General features: G+C 38.5%; 1 protein-coding gene across 1 annotated transcript in view; it reads right to left on the reverse strand.

Annotated features, from left to right (window-relative positions):
• The window catches only part of me1 (malic enzyme 1, NADP(+)-dependent, cytosolic), a 55,115-nt gene that overhangs the window by 14,475 nt on the left and 15,796 nt on the right, over window positions 1–24,844 (reverse strand). The window contains exons 2-3 of the mRNA XM_020937366.2: window positions 15,065–15,198; window positions 13,209–13,358 (exon numbers count right to left, since the gene is read on the reverse strand). Coding sequence (XP_020793025.2) covers window positions 13,209–13,358; window positions 15,065–15,198 — 284 coding nt within the window. The remainder of the gene's footprint in view (window positions 1–13,208; window positions 13,359–15,064; window positions 15,199–24,844) is intronic.

Raw genomic sequence — 24,844 nt, forward strand, 5'->3', positions numbered from 1 at the left:
TATATGTAATGACAGGATCAAACCACCTTCAACGTCCTGAAGCTGAAGCTTTAAAGTAGAACTTCACAAATCCCAAAGTTGTAGGATTAATGATGGCTATAATACTCCAAATACCTGGCTGCCTCATTACACCGGCAATAGAGCAAAAATCAACATGAAATAAGCCTTCACACATGGTAACCAACAAATATTAGATAGTTGTAGTATGATTGTAAAACTGCCTATTAAACTTGAGGCTAAATGATACACAACCTTACTGAGTGGAGTTTGCTAAAACATTGTAAAGGTTGTATCTGTTCCTGTTTTATATGAATATAAATCATGACAAACAGATGGAGTAAAAATAATACAAAATGGTCAAATAAAGGTCACTGGCAACACTTAATACAGTTTAAAATCAGTCACTTCAAGCCTACGCTATCAGTGAAGGATAAACCTTTGCCAGAAAAGCATTTGGAGGAATGAGGAGGCACAACACCTGCTGGTATAAAAAATTAACACAGACAAACAGAAAGTAAATGAGACATTTCTGTGAATTCAGTCCATGTTGTAAGTATGTTAAGTTTAGATTTAGACATGACTGAAGATTGTTAAAAAGACAAAAAAGGACAATGACTTTGTTAATGGTATTTGGCATCAGTCTTTACAGCCTTTGAAGATAACCACAAACGTTTGTACCAAGGAGTTTAATATAAAGAATGCTACAGAGATTACTGGCTATGTACATTCAGCAGCTGTCTTCCTGGCATAACATTAAAGCCCTATGAGGCAACTGTTCAGAAAACTTCAGGGTTCAAATTATTTCTTAATTGTAGTACCTGTGATGTGAGTAGATTTGACAAGAGTTAAAATTGTCATATTTAAGCTATAATATTTTGTTGACTGTGTTGAAGATTGCTACAGCTGGGACTGACTACTTGGAAAGTTTAGGAATCCTACTATTAATGCAAGCTATTTCTGTCCAACTCGAGCTGGTGACCGAACAGCAGTGGCCTAATTTTCTGGGTGAGTGAAGGGCTACAAAGAGTGTGGGTGAGGTCAGAAGAGGAGAGAATAAAGCAAACAACCTGGCAACGAGAAAGTGCCGTGCCCAATGACCTGTGGTTCAACACAAAACACTCCCCTGGGACCAACCCTGGGTGCTGGGTGGGAGGGGGCACTACAGAGAAACAGTGTGACCCCAAAACATAGTACCCACAAGCACTGACCCGTGTCTTCACAAAACACCTCCCATCACCACCTCTGAACGCTCCCCAATGGCATAACCTTAATCTTCACACTGCAGTTAGTGAGCCACACAGGGTTAGACTGACACAATGGGCACAAATCACTGAGTAAAGCCTGTGAAAATGGGGTCAAAGTTCACAGACTGGAAACGCTATGAGGTTTTGCCATTGAATTAAGATCCAGAATCGCTAAAGCCTGGACACTTTTGCAAACATTGTAGTTTGAATTTTATTTTTATTGTGATTGTGCTCAGAGGGAGAGGAAATGGGAACTTAGCAAAACAGTGTCATCATATTTACAATTAAATTACTCTGAAAGTAGAAGAATACTGGTTTAGTCTAAATTATAGACTGTACAAAGAAGCACACTAAGGGAGTGTGATGTCATTCATAATGTTCGGACAAAATAGCAAAATATAAACACCATGATCATTTAATTCTTTAACTCTTGAGTTTCAAATAAACTATCTGAAATGCATTGTATATATAGTGAGTGTGGTGGTGTTATGTACTTTTGTGTGATTGTTGCTGTACTTTTTCCTGTCCTGCAGAGCAGCAGTTACAGAGAGAGGGTGGACTGAACTCAACTGAACCAACATCCATGGAACCACAGACGCTCCCATGCTCACTTTCTATTTGAAACATGACAGCTAGCGGGTGAGTTATGTCCATTTATATAGACAGTCTATGGTCTTAACTATTATTTCAAGATAAATAAAGTGACAATGTGCATTTCCCACTGTTGTTATTTGGCAACTGAATATTGTAGAGATTATGGTCAAGACTAAATACTGTAGTGAATAAAGCTGCATTTTTCTCTTAGTGGCTAAGCTGATGGACTGAATGTTTTCATGTAAGAGTTTTGTCAGCGTCTCTCACACAAGGGCCATGACAGTAACTGTACACCAGCACTCAGATAGTGAGACAGATTTAACTCTGGGCCTGATGTAATCCTCTCCAAAAGGTCACAGCAGTCCTACACACACAATTAGCTCTGACATGCACTGGAAGAAATGTCTGTAAACCCATGAGTGAACCCTGTAGCACTAACTGAAGCATAAAATATATAGTGTTTAGTTTAATGCCTGGATCCTAAAAGGCTGAAGTTGGGGTTAATTGTATCAACACATCAACTAATTCAGATAATCTGTTTTCATAAAAGTTCACTAATGTTACCTTAAATATATCTTTTGGACCTAAGTGATAAGTATCTTTCAATGAAAACTATTACTGCACAGTAGGAACCCTTTGGTTTGACTTCCAAAATACAACCGGACTCCAGTTAGCGTCACTAAAGTAACACATTTATTCTGTGGGAGAGGCCCAGTGTGGAGATTGCAGAGCTTTTTATACAAGTTTCAACATGGCCAGTGGTCCAAAGTTAACACAAAAGATCCAGACACAAGGCTGTTATTATCAGGGTTTGGAAGTTCAACATGAACCAATCCACAGAAAGAGCAGATCCTAATTTGGAGTACAAGTGATTCATGCAGCAATTGCAGAGATTTGTCGATTCATTCTTGAAATTCCTGTAATAAACAGTACATGTAATTGGTAGGTTTGGTTCTTCCGCTCATATAAAATAAATCTGTTCTATGAGTGAAGGTTAATACAAAAAGTGATTGTTTATTGACTTGCCTTAATTATCCAACTGCTAGTACTTCTGCTAGTTAGTACTTCAGGGTTATGTTTTTGTTTGATAAAGTTTTTCTTATCCAATGCTGAGCTCATTGCACCCTGAATTTTACATTTCCACTGAGATTTCCAGAGTAAATAAGCTAACGTGAACTGTGCAAGCAGAACTAAGCCCCTGCATTTCTTCTGTTGTTCCTTCAGAAAAAAGAAGCTTTTGTGCCATGTTGAGAGCTGAGTTTTTGTATTTTCTCTAGTGGCGAGAAGTGAATGTACCAAGTCATTTTTGTTCAACACCAAGCTCTCATCACTTGGAAATGAATCGTGACGGGCAGGAATCCTCTGTCCAATGTGTGCTTTCCTATTACCGCCTCGTGTCTCAGTCTGGAGGGACAATGGATTCTTCTTCTTCTCCTTGCGCCTCACACTGTCCACGGCATGCTCAGGCTAAGGCAGGGCTTCTGCACACAACTATTCAACACTTCATTTGACTCATCCTCTGCACTGACATTTTTTGGTCTTGGAAAACCAAAACCAACCCCTATTTCATTCCACTGCATCAGATTGAAATCTATCTGGGCTTTCACAGCAGCAGAATCCTTTCTGACTGAACCAGGAGATGAGGGTATTTGGGGCTAAAATGGAGCCAATTCGATGAGGTTTTCAACACTTTGGTTTATACACCAAATGGAGCAAAGCCCCCTTTTCTAAGACGTTGTACTTGTAAAAACTTGTTTAATTTGTGGCCAGTGCCACAAATTTTAAAATGTTATTATCGATATAAGTAATTACTATGTTGACTTATCGTTCAATATATGAAAGCTGAGACAATATATTTTGGGGGCCAATATTTATTGAGTGCATATTTTTTGCAATAGTGGGGAGGTCTCTGCTATTTTTATGTAATATGGTCAGATCTGAGCAGTAAAGGGATGAAAAAGTAACTTAAAGGACTTGGTTGTTTATGATTCTTATTATTGGTTGATTCTGCTATTTTGTTGCAGCTCATGTCTTTTAATGATACTGTATTTTTTATTTATTTGTACTGGGATTATCCTGCTTTGTGTCAGTGGCATAAAGTAGTTTCAATTTTATTGTTTATCGTTATATTTCTGTGTAGTAATATGTCATGCTTCAAAATTGTTATCGTTACAGGCCAAAACATAAGTAAATATTGCTCGCTTGGTTATACCGTAAACAGCCACATTCAGCCAGCATTCTCAGTTTAATTTCGGAAGTTAGGGAAAAAAATTGTCCGATTGTGGTTTGAAGGAAAAAGCCAAGTTTTGATGTGATCAGGAAAGCGTGGTAGAAAGACATTATTAGTCTTTGGTTTTCGTTACTAAACAATATAATTACTAAAAAATCTGTGCAACGCATGGAAAAAGGGAAAGGGCTGCAGGAACGTCATGGTGTCACATCAAAACAATATCCAAATAAGTAAGAGCCAATTTGCTTTGATGATCCTACAGGGGAAATACAAAAAAATGCTAAATAAATGCTGACAGGCAGACTTAAAGGAGACATTTAAACACAGATATAATGCAGAAGAGAGCTTAATAATGACATAGAGAGACTGGAATTTCGCACTTCATACGTAACCAACCATATGAGTCATCACCATGGCTACTGTAGCTAATGGAGTTGAAAGAGCAGTGGTCAAACGTCCAGACGACTCCAGCAGATACAGTATCAGCTTCAGCCAGACTTACGTAAATAAGAAGAGGAAAAGTCTTGCTCCAAACACTGCTAAAGAGATCAGAGCCACAAACCCCAATGAACCCAATAGCTATTACAGACTCTGGTCCAAAGTTTCCGATCATTTCTAACTATTTCCGGACGTTTTCAGAATGCTGATAGTGTGAAGCCTGACATGCAGTTAGTGTCAAAAGCAACTATTTGAGCAGCCTCTGCGGCTCTTAGAACATTTCTTTGCATGTTTATTGACCTCACTTCAGAAATTACTACAGGCACCACCATTTTCATTCTGAGTATATGATTCTGCATAGGGCTTCAGAGCTCAACAAAGTGGCTTTCAAGCACCTAGAGGAGACCATTCTTGACCTGCTAGTGCACATGAACTAGGCCTGTCACAGTAATTACTATATACTTATTGTTCAATATATGTTAGATGGAACGATATAGTTTTCTGGCCAATATTTATCGTGTGTATGTTTTCTTTTGCATTAATTTTTAATTTTGGATTTGGCCTGTAAAAGGTTGAATTATTCATTCATTCATCAAGACTCATTATAGACACAAACTAAGTACTAGAGTGTTTCTTTCTGCTATTTATTTATTGCAATTTGTGTTTTTTAATATTGTACATTTAGAATCTTGAAATTAGAATTCTTAGTTTTAACATTATCGTTTATCACCCATATTTACTTCAGCAATATGATACTTCCGAATTTTATACAAATCAACCTACTGTATGTAACATTTTAATACCAACACAATACAAAACTCTTTTGTTCTTCACAAAATGGGATTGCTGCTTAACCAAAAGCGCCAAAAACAACCAAAGTGTGTGTTAGTAGTAGAAGTAAAGGTGAGTGGGCAGTATAATACTATGAAAATATGGGGTTTTCAGCAGCAGTGGTAAGTACAAGTTCAGTTTCTGTTTGAAAGAAATCTGGAACATCTCAAACTCAAATCCTCAAAAGAGATGTAGATAGGCAATTAAAATTAATTACACTTGAAAGTATTTATAGCTCAGAAAACAACAACTGAAAATAAGATTAAATGTATGTGATATACAGTCCTGTGGTATATGACGCTTACAGACAAATCTGGATCTAATTTTATGGGACGTCTGGGTTACAGAAGAGAGAGCGTCAGTCTGCTCTGTATCCAGATGGAGAAGAGCTTTAAGAGTATCCTTTTCTTATAGCAGGACATATAATTCACACTCCATGAGGATACAAATGTCATATTTTACAAGTCTGCTTTTCAGTAATAAAACCATAACTTACTAAACACTTTTATGCACTGAGGAGGACATATTGGATTAGCTGAGGGACATTGAAAATACTTCACATTCTGTATCAGTCATGCATATTTACAAAAATGTGCAGCTTGAAAGATTTTGAAGGGCGATAATTGAAAGTGACATAACTTGTACCTTCTAGCAAGAAAGCTATAGTTTAAGTAAAGAGATGCAGACTTCTAAATCAAAGTGATCGCTTGGGGCTTAGGTCATCACTGAAACAGTAAACAGGATCAAAAGCGTCCAACCTGTTGCGTCACCTAAGGTCGACCTCCAGTCAAACTTATCACACAGATCTCCACAACCTGCTGAGAGTCTGAGGTGTTTTCCATAAAGTGTGAGGTGCTTTCTAAAAGAAGCACTTTTCTGTTGAGGGGAGTAAAAAAGCTTAATAAATAAAAAATTAAGCATCATTTTGGTGCATTCATTATTATCAGTGAGGTGTGTGAGATGTCCTGCAGGTCTGTGCATGCTATAGGGTACCGGTAATTGATTTTTGTACACAAAACTGCAGGTTTCAATGATTCAGTACATTTACAATATGAGGCATTAAAAATTTAACCAGAACTAGGGATGCATAGATGCCAGTATTGAATATCAGCGCCGATACTGAAATATTTTGTTGGATCTATCAGGTAATATCGGCTATCTGCAGATACTTTAAATCATAGTATCAATATCGGTACTGGAATTGAAAAAGGTGGATCAGTGCATCTCTAACCAGAACAACACATATGCTGTATACATTTTCTCTATATTCTGTAAATCGGACAGTAGTCAAGTAAAGTCAAAATATGGATTCAAAATTCTATCCATTAGGGTTAGGGTTAGGGTTAGGGTTAGTTACTGAATCTGATTGAAACAATAAACATTTTATGTGAAAATAAATTAATAACAATTGAGCATGACTTGGCTACAGTTATTGTTCCGCCCAGCACAACACAAGAAAAAAACACCACGTCATGTATGAAGATTGAGTAACTTATGCTTTGCTTTGTTAGAACCGAGCCAATATTCTAAATAAACAGTTCTTTGTAATATAAGCACTTGAGAATCCAATAAACTGGACCATAAAGGTTAGACCATGAAGGGTGGGGTGACAGATTGGTGGCAGAAAGTATTTGCACAATCAAGTAATAAGCTATTCAAACAAACAAAGACTCAATTGGAAGTGCACTTCTGTCTGAGATTTGTAAATTTAAACGTTTATGACATGTTTTGAGATTACACACAGCACAACACATACAATGTGGGAGCTAATGGATATTATCATTCTAATGCCAGACATGTCTGCTATAGCTCTGAGCCAAGACTTGTGTAAACCATGCAAATTACCGTAATCTCGTTAAAAAGAACCAGTGGTCAAACATATCATGGTTATCAACAATAAAGTCTTATCTTGTAGATGGGATAGACAAATGGTGTTAATGAATAATTAAAGGTAATAATTAAAGGTATTAAGAATGGCCACCTGTTGCTGACCTAGTATATAGTGTTTAGTAATAGTCCACAACAACGTAGCATAAACATATAACATACAGCAGCAGAGTTGAGTTAAAAAACAAATTAATTTAAAGGACAAGAGAGAAGATAAGCAGTGTATGAAGTTTTCAATTTCTCACAAAAATATACTGACCAAACAGAAATAAACATTTTAGCATGTGAGTTTCATGAGCTATACCTGGAAAACGTTATCAAAACCCACAGTAACTGTCATCATCCTTTTAAAACTGCTGCACTTTAATTTTACAATGCTTATGTTTAAAGAGGCTGTATTTTACTTTTATGGGGTATGAACTTCTAACACATAACATATTTAGATCACCATGTTACCTTTTATTGTTTTGAAAATGCTAAATTTGCTGAAAACACATCGCTTTCATTTTTTACAGTCTGAGTCCCCCTCTTTTGCGTTAAGTCACTACCCCTTCAGAGCATTATTACAACACAGTCAGTGTGCATCCCACTGCACTAAACCACGACACATTGCATCAGGTTTTGTGTACAGTTTTATATCATGCTTTTGTATATTTATGGAGAACTGTGCGGGAGAATGGGTGATAATACACCCTTTTTAAACATTCTATTCTGGTTTAAACATAAAGCAATTGTTCCGAGAGTGGTAGAGACGCATGGCCACTTACTATAGTTGATCTGAACCATAGTTTCTGTTAAATCTGGCACTAGCGATCTGCAAATAATAATTAATAAATAAACTTAATTAATAATGCATGGAGTCTTTAATAAGCATACAGAGTTTTCTTTATTGTGTCACACCATAAAACTTAACCTGTTACAATCCCCATGAGAGGTCAGTGGGTCACAGAGTGAAGAGACTGCATAATGCCAGACTGTTTCTTTGGTTTCTAAAATGTCATCTCCGACATCTGCTCTTCTGGCACTACGGCAACACAAACACATCTAAGCCATGACAGGGGCAATAAAGCTGTGATATAGATGCACTGAAATTCACAGCCACTTTGAGGGTTGTGAGGGCCACTGCTGCAGTCATCTGGGTCACAATAACACAGTTAAAACATGTAGAGCGGGAAGGCACAGAACAGAAGAAGCAGCCAAAATATAAAGGCAGGAAAATAACACAAATTATGCACAGGATTTAACACTTTAAATGTTATATTAATAGCATGTTATTGGCAGCAATGGGGTAACTTTATTTCATATTACAGTAAGCTATTTCCATAATGTTCCTTTCTCTTTTACAGGTTTTCAAATGGACTTTTGAGGTCAATCTTACTGATACTGCCTACACTTATAACATGGGGATTTTTCATAACTTACAAACCAGGCTGAGAAGTTCACATTAGAAATGGGCTGATCACTAAGTACTTTTTCCACTGGAGGGAGGCTGAAGAAATACTGCTGTTGTGAACCAAACAAACTAGTGGAGACAGTAAGGAGAGCAGCCAAAGAGATCCATGCTCTATAATTTAGGTCTTTACTGATGGCGACTAAAAATGCCCTGGAAAAAGCAGTTAATACCATTTAACTGTGTATTACATTGGACAGTGAATGGTCCTAACTGTTTTTCCTTGCATATTCAATTTTAACGTCCTTGTTAAAGACCGTCTAGAACAGATTAAACAAACGTTGGTGTCAGATTGATCATTAAATCCAACAATGACAACATCACCAATTGAAGCTTGTTCAAAACATGTATTTAACTTAAGTACTTTTCATGTTTATTCAACACGGCAATGCTATTGTCAATCAGCTAAAATCTACTATACCATAAAAAGGGCTCTCACTGGTTTAAAACCAAATGTTCTCATGCAGAGGTCAATATAGTTTCAAATTATTCAAATTCTTCCCACATCTAAGTATTTCTTTGCATTGGAGTAAACCAAACTGTCACAACAGCAGTAAAAACACATCAACTCTGCTCATGTAATCAGTCATAATCACCAAATGATTTTTGGTGGAAAAGTGGTTGTCCCTAGAGTTCTGGTTGCAATTAGGTCACCACAGTTCAATAAGCATGCAGTTTAATGAATGTGATCTTTTTGCATGACTCTATAGAGACTCATCACTGCAAGCAAACTGTGTGTATTTCACAAACTGTTTGTTTGCCCCAGTAATGTCACGTGACAACTTAAAATCAATATTCAAGCTTTTTAAGTGGTTTTATGGTTTAAGTAGGGCTCTGTTCCCTGCTGTCTTACTAAATAATTATGCAAAGTAAACTTCTAGTATTTAGTCTAGAAACCAGATAATTGCCAGTTTGAATCCAGTCTGAACCCTGTTGTCCCCCATTATCCACTCCAGTCACAGTAATGTGGCTGGCTGTGGCATTGGTTGTGAAAATCAGCTGCATCATCATCGCTGTTGATTTGTACAAATTGAAAACTGTCAGAAGTAATTTTTCATTTTCACTTCAAATTCTAGTACAACTCAGTCTAAATGTATTGTTCTGTGTCGTGCCCATAGACTGTATCAAGAAGTGGACTAAGGGAGCATGACGTCAACCATAAGGTTCGACTCCAGTCAAGTGTAACTGCTACCAGTTACAGGAGTGAATGTGGAGCCGTGTTTCATATTAGGAACAGGCATTTATTTAGGGACAACAAAAAAGCAAAATAAACACATCAAGGTCATGTAGAGCGGGTTAATACAAACATTTTAAGGTGAGGCTCACTGCAGCAGTCACAGAGAGGCAACATTTTTCAATGTAAAGTCAACTGGAGACAGTCGATGGAACCGGGAGAGCCCCCATTCATACTTCCTACTTGGAATGCAATGGCTAGCGGGTTAGCTATGTCCATTTATATACAGTCTATGGTTGTACCTGGTGAGAGTACCTAATCTTACAAATATCTAGAATACAGTTATTCTGCTATCTGAGAAAATTAAGGTTATAATGTGGAATTATGTTTTTGTCACATTGTGTATGCCCTATATGCTATATTGTCTATATACAGGAAGTTACTCCTTTGTACTGCATAACCCTGGGTATCATATGTCAGTGTTTTTTTGTTTTTTTTTTCATGAAAGCTAAACCAATCGTAACACCCGCACACCTCCATGCTGAATGGTGTGTATATCTTACTTTTCTCACTTTGACAGGTAGTAGTAGTCTCACACACAGGCATACATAACACTGAACCTGAACCAAGAATTCACTAATGCCTAGCAAAGATCATCTATCACCATCAGCATGATAAATCGCTTTCTGTCACTCCCCCGAGAACCCCTTGATGGAGTTTGTGTCTAACATAAAAAGGGCCTTTTATAAGTTTATTTAGACTATGCGTAGCACTGCACCAGAGAATTAAGGCAGACACTGGAAATGACTGAAGTAAACTTAATTACTTTAATTCAATAGTTGGGATCATTTTCCCTCTACAAAACATTATCATTTATCATCAGTGAGCTTAGAGCTGTCAAACAAAGCACATAACCTGCATTTACGGTGAAAACAAAAACAAACCTGTATGAAGACATAGTAAGTTTCTGTGCCGAAACAATGTGTGCGCTTATGAGCTTAAACAGCAATAAAAGTCAGCATGTCCACTAATCTCCTCATGTGGTGAATGTAGGCCTTTCTCCTCGCCTCCTCCCTGCCTTGGACCCGCTCAGAGATCACTGAATCAACCCTGTTTTGACACCTAATGACGCTTGACTTTTGGCCCCAGTTACAGAGCACCGTGTTGGGGCAGATTACCAGTTCAAGTCACAAAGAAAAGCTGCTCCTGCTACATATAAAGGAATTAGACCTGGGATTTTAGGATTATACAGTATTCAGCTGCAGTGGTGGTCCAACGAGAAGGCACACAGTGGCTTTGGGAATACAATTAGTAAAATGTCAATGAAATGGGGCTATGGAAGTTGCTGAAATAGCTATCTTCAGCAGGTATCACTAACAGAGGGCAGGCGGCCTTATCCTCCAATACCGAAACATCAGTTCTGGGTGTCTGGCAGTGAATCTCAGCTCATTGCCTTTTGGGATGGTGGGAGTATAAGGTGACTCCTTCAGTATGAGCAGTGAGAGAGACAAGGAGAATGCTAGGAATATTTTTCCACATAGTTGTTCAGGGCTGGGGAAGAGAGAGCTGTTAGGAAGTGGAGTCAAGGAGGAAGGAGAGTTTCCAGGTTTTTAACGTGCCCAGTGTGACCATTAAAGTAATACTCGCTGGACACCATTAGAAAACTATACAGGTTGTTGAAAATCCACTTGTTGATACATGAAGATCTTTTTTAGACATTAGTGGTAGTAGGTCTGAGTAGTGTTAAGAGTCCATAAATTTAGAAAACTAAAGGAAAAGGCATGAAGACATTTGTGACATACACAAGAACTGACATCATCCAACCTGCACAAACACTTTCTAATACAATCTAAATCATACTTGAATGATATTTTTAGTCAAAAGGCCAATCTCAGCAATTCACAAAATGACATTTAGTAATAGAATAGAATAGAATAGAATAGAAGGTTGTGGGACTGTGAGATAAAGCAAGAGGAAAATCAACTCTACCTATTTTTCACCTGTTTCTGCCTCTATGACATTTTATAATTAGGTTTGTCTATTGTTAGATGTCATACACTGGAAATATAAAAGATTTTTGGAGGTAGTGCCTCATGTGGGCTGCTTAGAACCCTTTAAACAGCTGGATACTATTTTTTTTTTTACAGTGGAAACACTTTCAGACCATACCAATCTGCTCCATAGTGAAACATGGAAACAAGACTAACATGACTACTGCAGCAATGAGCAGCCCTGAGGCAGACTGATAGAGAAGTGGCTGCAATTCTGCATCTTTGATCACAAACCTAATTAATTCAAGTTCTAGGAGCAATTAAAGCATGTTTAGCAGTGTTGGATTGATTTACCATTTTCCGTGTGAACAGCCCCTAACCTTTTCCATCTTCTAATTTGTCATGAAGTTTATTAAGCAAGAAGGTCCTTTTGTTGAAATAGCAGACTGATGTTATTTCTTATATGTAATATAAGTAAACTGTGTAAGTATGCACTTAGTACATAATAAGATAAGCAGGGTTAAGAGGCAGTAAAGCTGTGTTCATGGTGGTCTCTTCTCTATCTGCCTTATTAAAGGGAAAGCTAACACTTATAATCACCTAAGCAAGGCTAAATGTAAAGAGGCAAGGCCAAGTAAAACACAATGCTTTGCTAGGCTGAACCCTCAGACAGAGAAGTCACTTGGCTCTAATGAAAGATCTGGAGAGAGAGCAGACACTGGCAGAGTTCTGAGTGTGACCAAAACCTGTTTACAGTAGAAGAGGAGAGTCCAAGGGGAGCCAAATCCACTCAAGGTGAACTGATTTCAACAGCTCACAGTGGTCTGCCTCAAACTCAGCTGTCTAACCAAACTGTAGCTGGATGAGCTACTGCAAAGTACAGATCAGGCTCAGGACCAATGCCATTACCGACAAGCCATCCCAAAATATAGGAAAAGGTTGTTAGTCAAATTTAAAATACAGGCAACTATATTTTCAAATTTTCAAGAGTTCCAGACCCAGGTATAAAAAGAAAGGATTGCAGGACAACTTGCCCTATATAGCAGCAATGAAGGATGGGTCAAATGCAGAGGACAATTTACTGTAACTGGGATATGTAAGACCAAGAAGACCAAAAATATCTTCAGTTAAATACCTACAGGTGTATTTCCACATGTACTAACTGGATCCACATCAAGATCTAATTAATTACAGAAAAGCCCAAAGGTGTGGAATATTGGCTCTCTGCTTATAAAACAATACCATATACTGTTTGCAGCTGGAGTTGGTAGGATGGAAAGATCTCAAACCTAATTAGCAGTAGTAAACATGAATGTGTTTATTTGGTTAAAAATGACTTGGGGAGAGGAATCCCTCTGGGCTGCCTCACCTGGGCCGTCTGAAGATGAGGCCATACTGCTGGCAGGCCAGGCCCACAGTCGGGGTGTAGATGACAGGCATGAAGCGCTGGATGTCTGAGGTAAGCACTCGGTAGAAGAGCTTCTCACTGCGGTCCTGGAGCCCCATCAGGAACACATACCTGAGAAAACATGGCCTGTCAACCTACAACATCTGAGAGGCTACAGCAGCATGTATTATTCAAGTCAGATGTGAGGCGTAATAGACAAAGAGGTGAAAACATATACCATTGTAGAACAATATAGCCAAAAAGTAATTGAAGTCTTATTGATTGCACATGTTTCAGACAATGGAAGAGCAAAAAGTGTCCATTACGCCTTTGTGTTTATTTGCATTTGACCTAAATGAAGTTGAGTGTGTGGAGTGGAGTCTACTGTTGATCAGAGAAGTTTCCATAAGAGGAACACAAGGTGCCTCTTGCGGACAAGGATAAGAGTGCACAGCCTTCGCTCCAAGGCTGGAGCGCAGCTGCTGCACAATACTCCATGGTGACAGTTACCCTTAATGGAAGGCCTTCATATTGGGGAAGAAATTAGTTTCAGCCACAAGTAATTTATCACATGAAGGGCTAGTGTTTCCCCTAAAACAACAGGGCTCAGTGACTATGTCAGATGTTCTGTCAAATGTGCAGTAGCTTTCATCTCCAAGTTAAACTGATGTAGGGGAACACTGTATGAGCTTGCTTCAGTGTTTTGCTTATCTACATTCTCGGTTCTATCTTGGTTTCTTCTGTTCAGGAGTTATTGCCAAAGGCATGTCAGGCTTTATTTTTGCTGGCAGACATTTGCTTTTATAACATGATCCACTCCCAGGAAATTTCTCTATTTGCAGTACACAACATTTAACAAAGCAGCATTAATGTTTTTTGTTCTATTATAAGTAGAATAATCTCAATGATCTATAAATGTATGAATTTGTTTAATCAGTACTTTGAAACTGAACATTACATTTACTTTGGCAAATGTCTTGAACACCCATTTCCTCTGTTGACAACATAGTCACAGTGGGTAATTAACTTACTCTATCATCATGGATCAGAAACACAGCCTTTTTTGGTTAAGCCAATTTGTCACTATGACAGAGCTACACAGAACAAGACAGAGGGTACAGTAGAATGATAAGCACGAGTTGTGGTCACGGACAATGTCCAGCAGTAACTATGCAGGACAGATGAGTCTAAATGAATACAGCAGGCATAAACACAGACAGACTCATTCATGAATAGAAGAGCATACTCTGTCCTGGAACAGATTGTCAATGACACTGATGGGGCATGGGAACATGGGAGCATGATATGCTCATAATCACTGTTTAAAAATGTTCTGTGGTTTCTATGGGAGAAAATTAGGCAGCGCTTCAGAGTTGCTCTGTTGACTCTCAGCACTATTAGACAAAGGAGCCATCTTTCACATAAAGGGTCAAAGCAATGATGGGATATTCAACATCTTATTTAAAATCCATGCTTCTTGCAGCCTTACTACATTTTCCAGATCAAAGAAGCTACATTAAGATTTCACCATTTGACATTTGATCCTAACAGGCATAACCACAAATCTAATGAACTATGCCGAGACTGTCTGAAGTTTTCCTTTCGTCGCTGTGGATATTGTAAAAACACTTGGAGATATGGGAGTGCAGGGAGGTGATGCAGAGGAGGCCTGCTTTGGTGTCATGAGATGAATGTGGATCTGTGAGGCTGAGGTGATCTCAACCCTATGTCCTGTAGTGTTTTGAAAGCTTCCAGATGTAATGCCTACTCCAAATAATCAAATTTCTACCGATGATTAAGAGCTCTGACAGAGGGGAACATGCGTGAGAGGGATTCACCTGTCCAGGTCGTCTCTCTTCATGTCGTAGTTCTTGAGAACTCGCAGCAGCTGGACATCCTGGCTGATGAAACAGGGCGGTAAAAGGCCATGGATCCCAAGCTGCTGCCGCTCCTCTAGAGAGAAGGCCATGCCCTAAAAAATGAAATACAGTTATTCAAACATAAATAGAACCACTGTGTATCTAACAGTGGCCCTGACTGACTGGTATTTACCATTCTGCAGCAAATCAATAAAATATTGATATATCTTGATACTAAATTTGGTGACACAGTATCATTATCATGGGCTGTTTTATCAATATAATTTAATTATTTTGTGACAGTGCTACAATTTTGTTGCTTGTTTAGAGAAAGAAAACTTTTTTCTGCAGTGAATTTGACACAATTTTTTGCAGGCAGCGGTTTAACAAATAAATATTGATGTTAAAATGTTAAAAAAAATACATGTACAGTCCCTGACAAAAGTCTTGTCGCTTATCCATTTTGTAGAAACAAAAGCTTATAACCTGACTTTAAATTAATCGACTGGTTTTAGAAATGTCTCATATGAAAGCTAAAACCCTCCCAAATTATGCTCAATATACTAAAATAAATTTGCTTCACTGAAGAAAGATTGATCATTGAATGAACACAGAAAGGTCAGATTTTGACAAGACAAAAGTCCTGTCGCCCTGTCATATGATGCACCCAATCCTAGATTACAGCCTCACCTGTGATCAGTTACTGATCAGTCAATTAGTGGGTGTGTATAAAAAGAACTCCAGCACACCAGACCTTCACATCAACTGCAACTTGACCTCTGACAACGTGTCTAAGATCCACCCTGAGACCAAAGCGTTAATTATCAAGAGGCTGAAGACCAGATCCACTGCTGAGGTGCTGACACCTTCAATGTGTCTCAGCGTCAAGTACAAAGAATAAGAAAAAGATCTGAAATGACTGGAGATGTTTTTGACAAGCCCAGGTCCGGCAGACCCCACAAGACAACTGCTCGGGAGGACCGTTTGTTGATTCGAAAATCCAAGGCCAGCCCCTTTTCCATTGAGCATGTCTGGGGTAGAATGAAAGAGGAAGCATGGAAGGCAAAACCAAAGAATCTTGATGAACTCTGGGAGGCATGTAAGACGCTTTCTTTGCTATTCCTGATGACTTCATCAACAAATTGTATGAATCATTGTTGAACCGCATGGATGCGTCCTTCAAGCTCATGGAAGTCATACAAGATATTAAATATGGATCTCAAAGCACCATTACTTAATTCACTGACGTTATGCAACATATTTTTGTATTTGAAGTAAATTATTTGTTCAATTTTCTGTAGGCGACAAGACTTTTGTCTTGCTAAAATCTGACCTTTCTGTGTTCATTCAATGATCAATCTTTCTTCAGTGAAGCAAATTTATTTTAGTATATTGAGCATAATTTGGGAGGGTTTTAGCTTTCATATGAGACATTTCTAAAACCAATTGATTAATTTAAAGTCAGGTTATAAGCTTTTGTTTCTACAAAATGGATAAGTGACAAGACTTTTGTCAGGGACTGTATATGTATATGTGATAATACTGTGTTGTGAGCCAGGGATAGTGAATCTTAAGGGGCCCTGTGATTCTCAGCCCAATGTTTGGGTCTGTAGTGGTTATATGAGATATATACGTGCTATGGTAGACAGCAGCTTTTAACTAATGTAAAATAATAAGTAATAACCAATCTTTACATACCATGCATATCTTGCCTTTATTTTGTGACCATGAAAAGCAAAAAACTTCAGTACTCACGCTTGAAAATCTACCAATTCAATATCAATTAGACAACAATTTTAGAAAAATTCCAGTGTGTCTTGATCATCCACGCTCATGATGTTACAAACATGTTCAAGAACAGTGTTTAAACTCAGAACAAACTTGTGAAAATATTGACCAATCCTTGCAGTTCAAACATTCCCGACAGATGACAGAAGAAGCATGTCAAATATGTCGCCTGTGTTTGCTCTCAGAGCGGTTCTATGAGGACATTCAGAGGGGCTGCTGTTTGCACACATTTCACTGTGATTTCCATCCTGAACATCCATGACCAGCACACCTACTGACAAGCTCTGGCACTTTCCTTTGACCTCTACATTGACTTTTACCTTCTTGACCCCTAACTGCTAAACAATAATATTGAAAGTACACACTTTATTTCAGTTCTGACCTCTAGTGGATTGCAAGAGCAAGTGAACCATGATTTGGTAGGATGATCTGTCTTAAATATTTAATCAACAATTGTCTGTATCATCAGATATGACATATAAATAACAAACACGGACCTTTTTAATCCATTAGGAGAGTATGTTAGAGCTAATACCATTAAGAATCTATACTAAAGCCTTTGTCATTGATAATGTAAAGACACTTTTTGTGCACTATTTCCTAACGACAAACTGCTGGGTCTTGAGGTTATATGAATATGATGATGAAGAAGAAAGATTCCAGAAAAGATGAGGTAGCCCTATTTGGTGTATAGCTTTGATGTCTCTTAAAACTCACTCACTCATACTGACCTGAACGATAATTTACAATTGAGAATCTAATGAACAGTTATTAGGACTCTCTGCAGAATGTCAGAAACAATAATATGACATTTCTTCATTGTAAGATGGATTTTATTTATTTTGTATTGTGTGTTCAGATAAATTTTCCACAAAAAGGTGTTCTATTTTTCAAGGAGTCAGTCTCTGTTTAAGAAGGCATTGAGCCCAGTTCACCAGGCACACCAGAGCTCAGCTGTCTGCGCACTGGGACGGACATGAGAGAAAAGAGAACTCTTAAAATACATGAGGCCATCTATAAAACATGTCGCTGAGTCAGCCTGCTCTTTCATTAGTAGAGATACACGCACACTACTGTTTACTAAATGCTAAACTTTCCCTTTTTGACCATTTTTTGACACGGCCTCTGCCCTAAATAACCTCAGACAAACACACACATGCTTGGAAACAGCCACTCTACCCTATCATTACAAAACCCTTTATCATGTTCACTTCTGGGAATGGCTGTCTGTATATCTACAGAATGATAAATTAGACTTCATGTTGTAAATGAAAGGCAATGTCTCATTAGAATTAATTAATTGATTTCATTTCTAGATGCTTGAATGTTGTCAATGTTAAAATAATGACCAAATGAATCCTTTGTACATTGATTTTAGAACAAATCACCAATTTGCATTCAACACAAAAGAGTGTGTGTTTTGGCCCTGCAAATAAAGAACCTTGATTCATGGGGTGACTGAGGATATGGCTGGTTGGGTCCAATGTGCACTGTGAGATCAGTCGACACGGTGTGAAGGTTTTTGGCAGTGGCATCATGGGAATGTTGGCCAATCTCACTGTTAACTTTATTTTTTTTTAATTTTGCATTATATTGTAGTACTGATCCCCAAATGTTTAACTTACCCTTTTCACTTGGAATTACCCTTTACTACTTTATTAGTAAAATATATTTTTTTATTTAGTTTGGACCACTATTACAACTGAATGTGCTTTGTGCAATACAGTGTTAGTGACTTAGGTGCACGGTATAACTTTTCTGGTGGAGAGACCGCCACCTGCTTGTCTCCATGGAGATGAGATTTCTTTGCCTGGAATGTTCCACAGTTGGGCATTAAACATTAAACGGGCAGTAGCTCAGTTGGTAGCGTGTCAGATCCACTGACCTACAAGTTGGGGGCATGATATCAACTTCCACAGATGAATCTTGTTGTTGTGTCCTTGGGCACTTGGACACTTATCCCACTTTAATCCCAGTGTCTGCATACATTGGTGTATGAATGTGTGTGTGAATGGGTGAGTGTGGTTCCTTGTTGCGGGCCTTGAAGGTGGAAAATCGCTATATAAAAATGTGATAATTTACCATTAAACATGTCCCCCTTGCATTTGTACAATTACAGGTGTTTTATAGCTCAAAATACCTTAAAAATATAAATTTTTACCATGTGTAGGCCTGCATCTGCATAGATCTGACCATTAACAGGTCTCCATTGTGATTGCCAAGTTTATTTTCATACTAGAGAAAAATCAAGACAAAATAGTAATATCTCCATGAAGACAAGCACCTTAAATGTTTGCCTTATTTGGGGAGTTTAAAGATATTTTGTAATTGCTTTAAATGTTTCTTATTATGTAGAAAAAGGACATTTTGCTTTTTACTTGTTGTTCACAGCATTTTATGTAGAGTAAACTGCAGACCCAGACTGTAGCCACACATTGGCACCCAGCTCTCACTATAGTGTACCACACGCTTCATGGGGCCAGTGTTTGTTCTGTACAAGCTTTCACATGTAGACTAACACTCACTCCTGTCCCGCAGTGAGGCCAGCAGCACGAGGCAGGGCAAGCCCCAGAGAGCTTCCACATGTCCTGAACCACATCTGACGCCTTGCAGCCTGTGCCAACATAAGAGGCGCCCGCAGCATGTCCCAGCAGCAGCGGTCACAAGCCCAATCTGTAATCTGCACAGTGGGCAGTGCCACCCCTAACCTCGGACTGCACCCATGCCCACCCCAAAACACCCAGCTCAGAGGAAACAGGTCATTAGTCCTCCAGATGGCCAAACAAGCAGCATCAAAGTTCTTTGAATCTGATAGACTGCATTTTGTACGTACCAGAAGGGAGAGAGTCTGAAAACTAAACAGTGCTCAGTCAGGCTTTTAATTTTCATGAGCCACAGCCACTCCCTTCATTACAGTCGTCTCCTCTGAAGCCAACAAGTTAAATTCTTTACAACACTGTTTGTTTTACTTCATCCCCCGTAATAGGCACTTCATGTTAATATTAGCACATCTCAGAATGCAGCACACCCAGTGTACTGTACTGTCTTTCATTTACGTACAGTATACCACAAATATTTAGGAACTTTTTTCTATTTTATCTCCTCAAAATACTTAAAATCTTGCAGGATTATGACGAGGTGGCAGCAACCTTTCTAGCCTTCATCCCACTTCTATATAAAGCCCAGTCACAGTTGGATTATTGGGGGTTGTTTGAAACAGATCTCTAAGCGTCATGCCCATATACACCCAAATAAGCCCTATTGAAAGCTTAACACTCCTTCAAGTCCACTCTCCTTTGTGCCGCTTTAAGCCACAATCTCCCAGCTCAGGGACAAAGAGCTGCAGGCCCTGAACAGGGAAGGGCTCAAATGTTTGGCACTGATCAGAGAGACGTGTGTGGCCACTTCTCTATTCAGATCAAACCCTTTAAACGTGCTCATCAAACATTTGACACTTAAAGGTGCATAGTGTATCTTGGTGGAGGGTCCGTCAAATGCATTTCTCTGTGGAGACGTTATTGCTTTGTCTTGAATGTTTCACAGTATAGTGTTAAATGGAGACCAAGCCTATCTGTTATATATTTCTGTAAAATATTTCACATTCAAACCATCTAAAATTAGCATTAAAACTATGCAAAGTTCATACCAGGTCTATCTATCTTTATCTTTGTCTATCGGTTCTTTCTATACTGGGACTCTAATTCAGTAATGAATTCCCAACAAACCCAGGATCCAGGAAGTGAAATCCTTCACTTCACAGGTTTAATGGTCTGATAATTACAATAAAGATGACAGAGATTTGAGACTAAATTTGAGCAGTGCTGTGAGGAAGTACTCCAAAGTGGTTGTTTTCATCCCACAGTATTATACCGTAGCTCAAATGAATCTGGATTTCCTTGTGCTGGTGATGTCAGTGCACCTCAGAGCAGCTGACCAAACAAGGCATAGACCATGGCTAACACCGACACTGCTAGCGTGTCATAACCTGCTCTGGTAGACGAGTCACAAAGAGAATAACCAAAAGGGAAATGAGTAATTGAATTGTCTTGTCTGAAAGGTGCACTGTGCAACTTCTACTTGTCTCCATGGAGATGTTATTGCGTTGCCTGGAATGTTCCATGGCATGAAATTAAACATATTCATTATGGGTGTTCGATTGCTCAAAAATGCAATCACTCCTTCTGTGAAAAGGGGAGATTCTCCACAGATCTGAATTGTAATGTAGTGTAGTGCTGTAACCTGATTGTCTCCCTTGTGATTGATAGGTTTAACCTCTACTGTGGAATAGACAAAGCAATAACATTTACATGGAGACAAGCAGGTGCAGACCCTCCACTAGAAATGTCATGCAGTTTACCTTTAAAAGACAAAAGTATTGAATCTGAGCCCCACATATTCACTCTAAGCACATTTAAAAACAGCAAAGTCATGCAGAAAACTACACAGCCCATCAAAGGAAGTAAACTGGTGAGTCCACTGACCAAGTCTGTGCTATGCAGAGCTCCAGCTGGAGGAAAGGCTGACTCATCCCAGTCTCCTCATTGTGATCCTGGAGTCAATGTTAATAAACACAGACACATGCACTCACACTGTATACAGAGGGAGTGGGGAATTAAATAAGTTCTTAGGACATCGGTTTACACCCCAGAAATATGTATTTTAGGCTATAACAGTGACTTGGCTACTTTTAGTTAAAAAAAATAAAAATAAAAATAGTGCTAGACAATAATGCTAGACAAAGCACTGACTTAGAAGCACTGCCACATGCATTTTAATTATTACACGAGATACATATTGTAAAACATAGCTCCTGAACCTGATTTAAGACATGGGGCTTAACAGTTGTGCAGTTTAATCTTGCTGGACTATCCAAGAACCACACTTCACTTCTTATTGAGAAAAGCACAATAAGAGTTTGATCATAGGCGGCATGTGTGTCTAGACGCTGTAAAAACAGCTGCTGAGGGTAAGTGAGTGGACAACACAGTGGAATGACAGATTCATCCCACAGTTATCACAGTTAGGGTCAGAACCCAAAGATGAGCCAAACAGTGAACAGCGCAGCTAGTGCAAAACAAAGAGAAACGCGGGAAAGAAGGGGGCGTCCCAGCAGGAGGCGGGGCTAAGGTCAGGCAAAAACAAACTGACCAGAGCAGTGGCGGCAGATCATGCAGAGACCCTTTAGACAGAGGATATACACAGCTTTAAGATGACTGAAAAAAGTACAATATTAGAGTTGTAGTAATGTAGTAGTAATGGTAGTCATAACTGTCATAACCAATGAAAAAATAACATACATAATAATATAACATAATAATAACAAGTGTGACTAATTTGGCTAATTCACTCAAGTTTTGTTTGAGTGACAGGCCTCTGGTTTGCTCCAAATGAAGTGGATGACCCTGAACTAATCTGAGGAGTGGGGGAGGGCACCTGCTGACACACTGCTATAAAAACATAACTGACCTTCATAGGTGTCTTCAGTATGGACAAAGCATTAGAGTATTTTTGTTCTACTTTTTGTCAAAAGCTAAAAGACAAAAGTAGTCTAAATTTAAAAGAGCAGACTGAAGATAGTGGCACAGTTTGAGCATTTTTTTTTACTGGATAACATGTGAGATAGGACATATAGATGTATCCAAGTACGGATTCTTCTTCTAGTTCAAAAATACTTTCTGTCTGTTTTTGTCATTACGGAAACAACCTTCAACAAACCACAAAGTGAGGAGTGGTTAGTTTAGCCAGATAAGCAACTGTCATTTTGGGATTGCTCCAAGTCAGTCACTTTCTGCACCAGTCAAGGGAAAAAAGATACCTTATCTTAGATATAGCATACACAGTGTAAAAATAACCACAAGTCAGTGTTCTCGACAGGAAGTGTACACCCAAAACCAAAAATGCTAATTACAGCATGCTATATAGGAGAAGAGGCAACACATTACAACTTCCTAGTCAAATTTGTCATTATTTCATCAAATGAAGCATATGACAGGCAAAACACTGTGTACTCTAATCTAATCTAATCTGCAAATCTACAAATTGCATGATGGCTGCCTTATTTCCTGTTGCTATAACCAGACCGCTAGTGGTACATATAAAGAATAAATTACATAGTTAGATTTTGAAGACAACATACCAGGTTTCCTTATAATGGAAAGTTACATTCTTCTGTTGAATGATGACCCTGCAAAATGATTTAGTTTGACATGTTTTATAATCCAAGTCTGTCAAAGTAAATGAGTAAATAAAACATACAGAAACAGATACATCAATATTATGTCACTGTCACTGGTCCGATATTTCAGAATTAAAGCTAAAACTATGAAAACAAAGAGATGACAAACTGACCTTTGGCACATGGTCTGTGAGCGATATGTCATGAGTTAACCCAAAAATCACTTCTTGACACCTCAATGCTTTCTCCCCTTTTTGACAGAGCAAGTGCAGCTCCAGCCGCAAAGTCTCCGTTTCAGAAAACCCACAAAAAGTTAGCGAAGGTTTCTCCCAGGAGGCTCTTAATTGTGCACAGTGAGTGAAGGGGGAATTATTTATGGACTTGACTTGCTGCCCACAGGTAGGGTCAAAGTACTGATGGACTCCATGCTCCATAGGTTTGTGTATTGCGCAAATTGTAGCATGCAAGTAAGCATGTCCATTCAATGTATTTAGGGGCACTGCTGAAACAGGCCAGGGCCACAAAGCAGGTTGCTCTATTGGAAATTCCATTACAAACAGCCTCAATGAATCTCCTGGTACCACTCAAAGAACAACATTTTGCCAAGCTGCACGGACCATGGCGAAAAAGGAAAGACGTGTCATTTTAGTTTCACTTATTCATTCAACATTTCAGCCTAACTGGGAGACTGAACACAGAAATGATACACATGGGAACTGAATACAGCATTGGTTTTCAACCACATGAAAAAAGCCACTTATAATGGCTATGTATAATGTAGCGCAGGCTAGACTTTCACATCTACAGAAAATAAATTATATGGAGCAATTATAAGCGCAAGACAATGACATTTTTAATGTTTTTTAATTTATGGTTTTTATCAGTGATACATGTTTTTCCCTTTCTTTATACAGTGCCCTTGTGAAGTTAATATGTCCATTTGTCTGGTTTTGTGTGCATCTTAGTCATAGATTTTTCCTTACCATAACAGTTGGTCTACTGATACTGGTGATAATGAACCCTTGCATTCCTAATAAAACAAATAAATAGTACAATATTAGCATAAATAATGTTTTTAAAAAGTGCCATACTTTGGTTTAGATACATCAGATAAGGAGCATGTACTGAATACTCAATACAATAGAATATAATTTTCACCACTAAATACAAACTCTTAGTAACTCATAATAACCCTGATATAGGTCATGACCATTCTAAAAGTATTTAGGGAAGGTCAAATTGCATCCTTTTTATGGGATTTATTCATTTATTTTTAGTAAAAAATACTTCAAAAGGTCATCTAGTTTTGACAGTACATAGTATTAATTCATCAACCCTACATGACACACGCGTATTGCCACATGTTGTAATAATTCTACATGAGTATAATGTTGTCCATCGTGTGCTTCCCTACACATCTGTACATTATCATGTTTGTTTATCCATTTCATTTCCCTCCCTACAGCGATAACATTGCAATGGTTTTGTGTCTGGCTCAAACAAGAGACAGTCCATTATCTGCTGTCATGCTGAAGAGACTGTGACAGACAGGACTGCACTCTCGAGCCAATAGAGCTGCCAGAGGGAGACGCAGCAGAAGACCACCTGCAGTGAGCAAAGACAAGAGCTTCATTCAGCTCTACAAGATAAGGACCTGTGAGGATTTGTAAAAAGAAATAAAATGCAACATATAATCAAAGTGGCAAACAGGGGCCCTTATCCATGCTGTTCAGAGTAAGAAATACACCACTTAAGATCTAATGGAAACACGAATATGAACAAACTTAATCTTAACA

Source organism: Boleophthalmus pectinirostris, unplaced genomic scaffold (genome assembly GCF_026225935.1).
Source record: "Boleophthalmus pectinirostris isolate CB_2022bp ecotype Guang Dong unplaced genomic scaffold, ASM2622593v1 HiC_scaffold_6, whole genome shotgun sequence".
In the NCBI taxonomy this organism is placed as follows: Eukaryota; Metazoa; Chordata; class Actinopteri; order Gobiiformes; family Gobiidae; genus Boleophthalmus; species Boleophthalmus pectinirostris.